The sequence below is a fragment of the Macrobrachium rosenbergii genome, chromosome 14 (genome assembly GCF_040412425.1).
Source record: "Macrobrachium rosenbergii isolate ZJJX-2024 chromosome 14, ASM4041242v1, whole genome shotgun sequence".
Lineage (NCBI taxonomy): Eukaryota > Metazoa > Arthropoda > Malacostraca > Decapoda > Palaemonidae > Macrobrachium > Macrobrachium rosenbergii.
Window position 1 is genome coordinate 6,397,803 of NC_089754.1, and position 12,365 is coordinate 6,410,167.

Consider the following 12,365-nt stretch of genomic DNA (forward strand, 5'->3'; position numbering starts at 1 on the left):
TATGTAAGTTCTGGTCGCTGTAATTATAATAGCAAGATTCATTTGACATGACACTATCCAATCAGTCGAAAAATCCTACATTCAGACATACTCTACGCTATCAAAAACTATCACTTTATCCAGATAAAGTTATTTGCATCTCAGTGCAAATTTGCCATTTCATATCATACCCAGTTCTTCTTTGTAAACAAAATAAGCACTAATCAAACTGACCATGTTCGTAATATCCAAAGCTTTCAGATGTCGAGGCTGGGGGCAGAACAGCATTCCCCAAAGCAGGGGTCTCGGTAACGCCCGAGAAAGGATCGGCAGTTTTTTGGTTCAACCTGAAGAGGAATGGAGAAGTGAATCCAAGGTCCGAACATGGTGGATGTCCAGTCTTACTGGGTCATAAGTGGGGTAAGTCAGCTACACTTAATAATGCAAAGATTACCATGAATTGGTGAATGTCAAAACATCTTTAAAAATCAGGAGTTGATGGAAATAACTTCTTTTCCTAAATTTTAGATAATCTTAAATCCGACCAATCGAGGCTATCATCTGGAGTAGTGACAGATTATATATATATATATATATATATATATATATATATATATATATATATATATATATATATATATATATATATATATATATATATATATATATATATATATATATAGACAAAATCCACGAAGGAAAGAGAAACAATGGACTGCTGCGAGGCCTTTCGACTATCGTCCTTCACTTAGCAGCCTGAGGAAATGCAAAAATAAGTTTACAAAGAAAGCTCATATAAATGACAGATGGGGATTACAAAGGAAAAAAATATGTACCTGGAATCCAGCACAATTGAAGAATTAAAAGAACTGTCAAAACAGGGTTAAATATTTAAGAGATTTTACAAAGGATTAGGATCAACCGTTCAGAAGCAAGGACAAGACAATTCAAAAATTATACACGGAGGTGACTGACCACCAAAAAATGATATGAAAGTACAACTCAGTAACTCTATTTTTTTGTAAACAAAAACAATTTTTGCAAGATGAACGTATTTACAAATAAAAAATTATATCAAACAAGAATACATAGAAAATATATATAAGGTAACTAATTTGTAATTAAGTCAGTGATTTTATCTTTTAGGCCATTCTTGAACATTTTTCTAATCCAGTGGTCCAAATCTTACATGCCAGGGCTAAGGTTAAAATTACAGCTGGAAGTAAGCTGTATAATAGCTGAATTTCAAAAGTTTCTTGAAGAGAAATCTTCGATCTGGCAATCACTGAACTTTCAGTCCACTTTATCCTGTGAGAGTTTTCACTTAAATGAATGAATAGAGCATTGGATGTTGGCCCAGGTTCTGACTGAATACTTATGTTGCTTAATACGTACATCTAAATCTTTCCTAGATTGGCCAATATAAAAAGAGGGGCAGTCCAAACAAGGAATTTTATATATTATTATGTTGTTGTTTTCTTTAGGGCTATTTTTTATTAACATTCCTTTTAGTGTGTTATTATAGGAAAAAAAACGAGGTTGACATTGAAAGATTTTAACAATGATTTCATGTTTTCAAAACCACTAAAAAAAGGCAAGCTAAGAATGTTCATATGGGTATCTTTCTCCATGTTACTTTCACTATAAAACTTTTTGTGGGCTTTGTTATAACAGCTTACTTCCAGCTGTAGTTTTAACCTTAGCCCTAGCATGTATTATTTGAATCCCTGTATTAGAAAAATGTTCAAGAATGACCTAAAAGATAAAATCACTGACTTAATTGCAAATTAGTTACCTTATATATATTTTCTATGTATTCGAATGTTTAATATAATTTTTTATATGTAAAAATGCCCATCTTTCAAAAATTGTTTTTGTTTACAAAAAAGAGAATTATTGACTTGTACTTTCATAACATTTTTTGGTGGCCAGTCACCTCCTTGTATAATCTTTTAATTGTCTTGCCCCTGCATCTGAACGGTTGATCCTAATCCTTCGTAGAACCTCTTAAAAATTTGAACCTGTTTTGGTAGTTCTACTAATTCTTCAGTTGTGTTGGATTCCGGGTACATATTTGTTCTTTTGTAATCCCCATCTGTCATTTGTATGAGCTTTCTTTGCAAACTTATTTTTATATTTCCCCAGTCTGCTAAGTATAGGACGATAGTCAGAGGGCCTCTCAGCACTTCAGTGTTTCTCTTTCCTTCCTGGATTTTGTCTTTATTTATATGTTCATCATGTTCCATATTTTCGTGATTCAGTTATATATATATATATATATATATATATATATATATATATATATATATATATATATATATATATATATATATAAATATATATATATATATATATATATATATATATATATATATATATATAAATATATAATATATATATATATATATATATATATATATATATATATATATATATATATATATATATATATATATATGTGTGTGTGTCTGTGTGTGTGTATATATATATATATATATATATATATATATATATATATATATATATATATATATATATATATATATATATATATATATATATATATATATATATATATATATATATATACATATATATATATATATATATTTATATATATATATATATATATATATAGAGAGAGAGAGAGAGAGAGAGAGAGAGAGAGAAATTTGTTCAAGAATGCTCTCACTGGTTACCATGTCTACGAAAAGGCTTTTGATAAAAAAAGATGTACAGAAAAAAGAAGAAACGAAAATTTTAAAGATGCCTGGAAAGATCAGTGTTTCACTGAACTCAACAGAGCTTTATAATGTGTCTATTTATCAGGGAGATTTGCCTGTTTTTGACTGAAGGATTGATGATGTGCGAATTAAAATCAAAGGTAAGATAACTTTTTCAGAAAATTAGAAATGATGTGATGCTGAAGAAGAAAGCTTGATGATTCAGGTGTTAGATGGAACATTAAAACATTCAAAACGGTTAATATGATTTTGCTAATATCCTTATATTAAATTTTGTTCCTATGATTCTTTCGATGTTGGAGAATTTTGTTTCCAAAGGTCGTTAGTTCTGGCCACACAAACCGTTGTGCGGTTCAGCGAATTTTTTGAGAGCCGATGGGAGGAAAGAATGACAGTTTTCTTCCAAAATAATGGACCCTTTGAATATAACATACGTTGAAAGAGAGCGAGAACGTCACGAAAGGGAAAACCACAAAACCTAAAATATATTGTACTGGGTTGTGCCATCAATATAAGCGACCACATAAAAATTAGAATCACACCTAATTAATAATTAGGAAGGCAATTCTGTCCCATATATTATTTTTATTAGTAATCAGACTAAATAAATCTGTTCTTTAAAAACAAATGAGAAGTACCCTTGTTGATATCCAAAAGTAAATTCTCCGTTAAAATCATGTCTGTTGCAGACATCTTATACCAAACTCCACGCAGCTGACTAAAGAACACATCGGAAGTGTATGTACTGTATATCCCACCGCCTTCGCTCACACTAACATAAGATTTAAATCCCATTCAGCATTGTATAAAAATATAGCGGGTAAACAATGTGTTCAACGCGTCATAGCTCACAGCACGAACGAACGCTTTTCACATTCTCCCTTCCAAGCATTTCTCTCACGTTTGTTCTTCGCCCTATTTTCCGCATCTGCATGTTAATTTTCATTCTTTCTTAATTTGCACTTTATCTGAGCTTAAAATCGCAGAAAGGGTACGCACTTGCTGCTATTACCAAGCTAACAATAAAAAACAAAAGCACTAAGTCCTTGATTATTTACTGTGGTATACGAATATCGTATACCGCCTACTGCCATTAAAGTTGACAAATCTAGAAAATGTTATCATTCTTTTGCTGCACTTCACTTTCATGTAGCAGCCATCAGTGCCTCTTCTGTCCCATCTCAGAGGGTTTGCCGAGACCACGGACCCACATCAGATTTTATATTCCCAATAACACCTTTGCACACCTTATTTTCCTTTTAGGCAAGGACCCTTATTTGTTGAGGCGGTTTAATTTAAACTAGCTAACCATTAATTACTCTCTCTCTCTCTCTCTCTCTCTCTCTCTCTCTCTCTCTCTCTCTCTCTCTCTCTCTCTACTTCATAATCCTTCCTATCCAACCACAAACAGCTTATGCATAACTATGTTCAAATTGCTGTTAAATTTGGTATATGAAATTAAGTAATTTCGCAGTATTTTTTTATTGTTAAAAATCCTCATTATTGAAGTGGTTTTGTTAAATTCTTTAAATACTTAGGAAAGACAAGCCTCTCTGTGCCTTCAACAATCTAAGAATCTAATAAGGCCTTAAACTAGCAGTATTAAGTACATCAGACACAGGGTAGCTTTCGTACCATGAACCATGAGAAGACATCGTTCAACATCATGGTGCTGAGCATAATAACTCATGACGTAATTGTTCATTGACAATGCGTAGACTATCACGTGAGAATGTACAATTATGGCGGTCCCAGCGACTGGTAAAAGAGAAGAGTGAGTTCAGATGAAAGTCTGCACCTTGCGAAAAAAAATCGATTACGTTAAATGCAACAGATCTCTAACAGGGTTTGGTGCGAGTGGTAACAGGTCACATTGCAGCCAGAGCAACAAATCTTCAAACACCAACATTTGACAACACCTCAGCAATGCAATAGTACCCATTAATGAGTCATCGAAAAATAATTATGTGAATAAAACTGATATTGAGAACTAAAATTACCACATAAATTAAATGAAAATAGATTTATTTAGCTCACAACTTACGCATTCTGATATACAAAACTTGAAACACTCATGCTCTTTCCTTACCTTTGGCTTCTATTTTGTTGGATTGGCCACCCAGTACATTATATTTGGTAAATGACAACTGTACAGACCTTACAACTAAAGTTACCAATCTCATCTTAGCAGCTTTTTCTATATTATATAAAGGAGAAGTTAGAAATAAAAAGCTTTCGACAATAACATAGTAATAATTCAGATTCTCCCCGATCAATACAAACAAGTAAAGGAATTCCACAAAACTCCCTTTGTTTTCATGATATAAAATCTTGCATTTAAATCGCATTCCGAGAGGAAGGTTTGTGCGACTAGGACTAAAGCAATCGAGAGGACAGTCACTGGTCCTGAGTTGATTCTCTCTCCGTCTCCAGCGTGTCAAATGTCAAACACGCCCAACTACTCATGTGCAATATTTTCTTGGTCTCTTCAACAGTAACTAATAAATGGATCCGAGAGGCTTTGAACTTCATGAGGAGGCCTTGTACTCTCGGTGAGCATGAATGAGGGAGGTCATGTGACTGGAGAACGAGTATCATCAGAGATCGATAATGCAGTATTCTCGAAATGAAGAAACTTACATCATCGTCGAATGAAAGATCTCGCTCCTAGGAATACAGGGAAGTCATGACTTTTCAAGAATCCTTGGAACTTCATAGCGAAGCTAATGGAAGGAATTAGTGAAAGATTTCTATAAATTATTCATATGAAGCCCTTAAGCAATTGTTTTTTAATAAAAGTAAAATGTTATTACATCACTATTATTTACCATTATTTTACTTTTTCTTTCTTGATTGAGTTTGAGTTCTCTGTGAAGGAATATCACAATCAGTAAATATGTATTATAAAAATGCATACATGTATACAGTTACATATATATATATATATATATATATATATATATATATATATATATATATATATATATATATATATATATATATATATATGTGTGTGTGTGTGTGTGTGTGTGTGTATGTATGTATGTATGTATATATATATATATATATATATATATATATATATATATATATATATATATATATATATATATGTGTGTATATATATATATATATATATATATATATATATATATATATATATATATATATATATATATATATATGTATATGTATATATGTATATATCTGTAGTGCACCGATAAAAATTAAAAATATGACATATGGATGATAGAAGTGTACAAGCGGGTAATCTTCCCAGACTGGGTAGCCGGGAAGGTAACCAACTTTCTAGCATATCATAGTACTTAAGTCCATCCCTGCTTACAGAACTGGACGACTGGCATGCTCTTTGATAACATCCTGATGGATGTGACCAGGGAAGCAATAAGCAACACAAAACTGACTTAGATTAGGTTTTGTACAGTGACTCAAAAAATCTAATACTTATGCCCTAGGCATCGATTTACTTTAAATGGTTGGAGACTATTTGAGTCACCAACATTGACTTCTAAAACCTGAGATAAATAAGCTAATAAAGTAAAATCTCGGAATATTTAGAAAAACTTGCGGAAGTGCCCTATGTATCATGAATACACATGACACTGCTGAACATTTTGCAATGGTGGAGTACCCCTGCCAGTTGCCCTCAATGTACCTCACCCCCTGGAGTTCCCTAAATCAACTAATATTTTATCCTCCTGAAATATACCATAAAATATACAATAGGGCACATGTATCATAAATGCCCTCTGCCAGTGATTAACAGTAGTTGGGTACTACTGCCAGTTACCTCAAATTCACCCTACCAATGGAATGACCTAGATCAGCTCATGAGGTTATTTTTTTTTCATTTGTTGCAAAATGTGCAGTAGGGCCAAACATGAATGCCCACTTTCAGTCATATCTATTGATAAGATGCCCTTGTCAGTGTTTTCTAATGATAGAATTTCCCAATCAGTGGTTTCTCTTGATAAGATGCCCCTGCCAGCGGTTTCTGTTAAGGGGATGCCCCTCCCAGTTGTCCTAGAGCTAATATTCCCCAGAATAAAGTTGGTAAAAGCATTATTATGCTAGATGTCAAATGTGCTAAACCATGATTTGGATTCCTTTTTAGATTAAGTTCCAGGTTGTATTCAAGAGAAAAGTGATCAACAGTCAAGGTAGTTTTAGGATGAGAAACTTATTGGTACAAGTTGGTATTACATTATCTAATAATTTTATCTGACAACAGAAGTAACTTGGTTAACTCATTACACTGAGGAGTTCACAGTGTATATTTTGGACTGCAATATAATGAGAAAACTGCTATTTAAGATATTTCACAACAATTCCTCATATTTGGCAAGTGTCCATCCACTACATTTTTATAGCTTTCAAGGTTTCTGGTATTTTCATGGAAATACACGATTAAGAAAAATGGGAGGGCTAAGGACATTATAGGTATTGCAGATTCAGAGGATAGAGGTGTGTTCTCTTGAGAGGGCTTGGAACCAAGAGATTCTAAATACTGTAGAACTGGTGAGGTAACATATTACTTAGGTGAACAGAGTCTCAAACATGGGAAGTTGCCGAGTTAGCACTAATGGTGTTACTCCCAGTGATGCAGGAGATATTGGTGTGCTTAAACAGGATGTTGCAATACTGATGCTACCATACCCAAAGATCAGCTGTAAGGACAGGAGTTTGATATGCTGGAAATAAATTTCTCTTAATCAAGAGTAACTCATCTGGATTACAGGTACAACAAGTTAAAAGAGTTCACTTTCAAGAACAATTAAGAATAATTAATCTTGTGTAATATGTCTTATCCACCAGGATTTATCATACAGTGACCTTGCACAATGTAAGATGAAAGAATATTATAATTTTTATTGGCCTCACAAATGACATGTGGTACAGATTCTCCTGCATATTTTGTTGATATAAAATCAATCTTTTTTTGCCAATAAAAGTTTTGTTTCTAAATCTAGAGGGTAGAAAATGTGAGAGGTTTCTTGGCAAAAATTGAATAAGGCTACATTACCCAGTGCCCTAGCCATTGCTGACAAATATCAATACATCAAGCAACTCTATGCTATCTCAAACGAAAACTTAGGTAGGGCACTGCTGAAACTCTGTTAGTTTTGGACCAGAATAGGGAACTAAAAACTTCAATAGCTGAGTCTATGACAAATCTATCGAGCAAGGTCTAAAACAACATAGCCTTGTAAGTTGTAATTGTGATAGAGGCAAGGGGCTTGTCCTTAAGCATATGGATCAGAAAATTGGAACAGTTTCAGTCATAATTTCAACCAAATATAGGTTCATCGGCAGAACATAAGGCTCTCTTCCCCTCCATAGTCTTATAAAAATGGACCCCATTAAAGCTCACCAATTAACAACAATTTTGTTAAAGAAACATTAGTTCAGACACTCAGTGCAGTAAAAGATTCAAACCTAAAATGTGGCAATCACAGAAAAAGACCAGAAGAATTTACAATTTAGATGCAGGGGTAGCCTTCTGTACAGTTTTAGAGGCACTGGTGACCAGTGACTGCTCTGTGGGAGTGGTATTGAATTCATCTTAACAAAAACAGCATTCTAGTTGTTTATTAGTTTATCTGCCATAAACATGGCCTAACCAAGAATCAAGAGGCACAGCCAGCAAATGGAACTGACTTTTTAGTTTGATTAGGTTAAGAGAAACCTTGGAAGTGTATTAGTCATACCTTAAAGTTTGAATGCAGCTTGAAATCACCAGGTGGAAGGAGTCATTTAAAATCCTTTAAACAGATATTCAGTAATTTTCAGGAGAACTTCTGACAGACATGAAGAAGCTGGATTGAGTATTATTGCCACTTTGTCAACGGACCCTTGGGATAAAAATCCATAGAACCCAGTATATCACAATGTTGCAGAAAGATACTTTTGCTGGTGTCTTGGTAACTGAAATGACACAAAATAATTATAGTTTGGTAAAAAGACTATGAGGATCTAATGCAGTCAGTCTGATTTGGAAAGGCTAGAACTTCACTGCCTCTTCATGGATTCAGTTAAAGTGGAAGACAGGGCGTCTGATGATGATGAAATAAGTCATCAGAAGTGATGGAAAACCAAATAACTAATAAACTGATATGAAGTGAATACTATGATTCTGATGGTGACGAAATGGCATGTCTGAAGGAAGGCTCTCTTTATTAGTCAGAACCTGACTCCAAAAAAACAATCAATCTGCTAGTCGAATGCTGAAGATTACATTCCTACATGGTAAAATAATATTTATGAATTATTAAAGTACATTACAGTATATATACGTTTTGTCATGACCATATGTACCTCTTGGGCATTAAATTATTTGCTTCAGCTATCAACTCTAAATTATTCTAGACTTACCCTCATAATGTGGGCTAAACAACTTTTAAATGTAAGTCCCTAACCGGTAAAACTTCAAGGCCATCAATAAAACGAAAACAGTTACAAGCACTAGCATTCCCGGTACAAATGGCCATATTAAAGATGTTTGACAAATTCAGAGATTATCTCACTATCTAATCTGGTTCATTCCAGGGACTAAGAAAGTGGTTTCTCATAGGAACCATTGACAGTTCTTGCAAATCATTCCAAGACCACTTGGGGTAATCAATCCAGTGGTGGGGTAAATTTGTGTCAGACTAATATTTTGCTAAAGATTCAAAAGATTACCTATATATATATATATATATATATATATATATATATATATATATATATATATATATATATATATATATATATATATATATATATATATATATATATATATATATATATATATATATATATATATATATATATATATATATATATATATATATATATATATATATATATATATATATATATATATATATATATATATATATATATATATATATATATATATATATATATATATATATATATATATATATATATATATATATATATATATATATATATATATATATATATATATATATATATATATATATATATATATATTATATATATATTCATGATATTGCCTTGTAAAATGTATAAAGTACGATTTTCTCGAATATTATGTATGACATGTTGTGTAGTATATTCTGTATGTTAATAACAGTTATGTATAAATGTCTGTAATGTCAGATCTCACAAATATTAATGATTTAGATAACTTAACAGCGTAATGTAGAATCAATAATATCTTTCTTTATAATAGCATAGTACCAGGAGAGAGAGATTAGACCAGACCAGATTTTCAAGTTGTCATCACGAGTGATAAGTGCGTTGACAGTCAAGTTAAAGGAAGACTTGTGTTCTTCGTCTTGTTTTATAAATATGCCAATCATGATTAGCCACGTGTGTGTTGTATCAATCGTGTTGAGATCTCATCCAAAACTTTTTTTCCTTAAAGTAACATATTATTCTCGGTCAATTACGTCATGTTTTGTAAGACTGCATCAGCTGTGTCTCGCTCCCAAAACGTTTTAGAATGTTCCATGAATCTCGCTCCCAAAATGCTTTAATAATGATGCCATCTAGTTGTGTTGCTTCTAGTTGGAATACTAAAAATTTGTTCATTCTAATTCAGGAGACCTTTTGTGGTGGATCGCTCTCTCTCTCTCTCTCTCTCTCAAAGGAGAGAAGTTATTAACGTAAAATATTTCTTTGGTCATTAATATTCAACTTAGTTTTTGAAATCTAGCATTAGTTTTATAAGCATTTGTAATGGTGCTTATCAAATAGGTGTGAATTTCAAGCTGAAGCATTTGGGGTAATCTTGTGAAAGTTTTCACAAGTTTGCGTATGGTATTATAATGTTTTTTTTGCAGTTTGAGTCATGACTTAAAATACTTTAGTGAATTTACACTATATTACCTTTTTTACCTTTTGTGTAAAAGTGTGTTCCTAATGTTATTTAAATTATTTTATTCTTTTTGAATTATTTGTTTAGTTCTTTGTGAATTTAACACTGCCATATTTGCAATCTCTTAGTTTTCACATTTTATATAGTGGCGATGTAACATTTATTTACTTAACTTTTTAAGTGTTTCTTAATAATTTAACATTGCATACTGGATTTAATTTTCATTTTCTTAGATTTTCTTTTCAAAACCTAAGCATTTCTTAATAATTCCAATTTTGCTTGATTAATTTAATTTTTTTATAAACTGAATTTTTTGTGATTTAATTTTATTTAAGAATTTAATTCAAGAATTAATTAAATTTTGTGTTGTTTTCAACAAAAAATTATACATTTTGTTTATAAATTTTGATCATAAATTTTGATTATAAATTTTGAATTTAAAAATAGATTTTTGCATTTAAAGTTTTTAAAATAGTGTTTCATTTACTAACCACCAGTGGTAGGATTAAGGCATAGTGATAAACATGTTTTGTTCCTTCAGTTTTTACTGATGTGACTATAACTTGGGAGACAGCTAAAGTTGTTTGATGGAGTGATGGCCTTTTACTTTTGCATATTTCTTCTTTAAGTGTTGATACCTCACACTAGTTTTGATAAACTTATTCTGATTTTCACATGATTAGTAAGCTTTGTAAGGGATCACTTTGCCTTTAGAGTACTCAGTCATAATTTTATTGTTATAAGAGTTCAGGTTCTTGCTGAAGTGAGGTAAAATTTTCTAATTCTATTATTAGTAGTGCAATAACCTGGTATTTGGAACATTTCTGTAACAATATGTATATGTATATATATATATATATATATATATATATATATATATATATATATATATATATATATATATATATATATATATATACACACACACACATACACATGATTATGTTTACGTACAGCTTTGTGTTTGTGCGTGCTTGTACGTTTGAGCTCGCCCGAGAGCTCTTGTTCTAACAAGACCTGAACCAGGAAATATCTGGTCATCTCTCATGAACCTGTAATGTGATGTCTTATCTTTTAAATTAACATCTGTAGCTTAGTATGATCGGCTCTAGGTGATAGTTGATCCTGGATTACTAGGCATCCACAAATCATATGATCTGTTAACACATTTCTTCAGAGGTCTATAAACCATAAGGAAAACTATGCTATAACTGGAAAATAATCTTTCATGAATGTATAGATGTTATAACAAAAAACACAAAGATAAAAAAATTTACTACCATCATAAATTCGAGCTCCTACATCCTATCTCCATGGAATTTGGTTGGTAACTGATGAACCACGTGGCAATTACACAGTTTATGTATTAGAGTCATCTGTTGGTAAACATTAAAGTTATTTAGTGTGCCAACTTACCCTGTAGCCAACTAGCCCCGCTCTCCCCTTTCTTAAGGACCCTCCGTGTGGGTCCCACGAAAGTCCCCAGGTTACACCTTGGGCAAGTATATTTATACACTGTACAAGAGGACATAAAAGGACACAGATGATCCTTCAACTGAAACAGAAAATGGATGATCAGGGGATTCTTTGTGATCAGGTTAACTTTCTTATCAGGAAAATGTTCTTGTATAATCTCAGTAAACTTTCTTTTAAAGGAGCTATTGCAGATATTGGGGAAGCAGGCATAAAATTATAGTTTCGGCACAGCAAGATATTTTATAGGTGGAGAAGAGAAATTGTTTAGTAATATTCGATAAAAATGTTACTTACAA

At 31.9% G+C, this 12,365-nt stretch overlaps 1 protein-coding gene across 8 annotated transcripts in view; it reads left to right on the top strand.

Moving 5' to 3' along the window:
- The window catches only part of LOC136845704 (prolyl 4-hydroxylase subunit alpha-1-like), an 83,423-nt gene extending 77,891 nt beyond the window's left edge, over positions 1-5,532 (top strand). For all 8 annotated transcript variants that reach the window (XM_067115865.1, XM_067115859.1, XM_067115858.1 and 5 more), the window contains 3 exons: positions 1-3; positions 234-399; positions 5,219-5,532. The exon at positions 1-3 is cut by the window's left edge and continues 66 nt beyond it. In XM_067115865.1, coding sequence (XP_066971966.1) covers positions 1-3; positions 234-399; positions 5,219-5,289 — 240 coding nt within the window. In that variant the 3' untranslated portion in view covers positions 5,290-5,532. The remainder of the gene's footprint in view (positions 4-233; positions 400-5,218) is intronic.
- Positions 5,533-12,365: the final 6,833 nt, after the last annotated feature.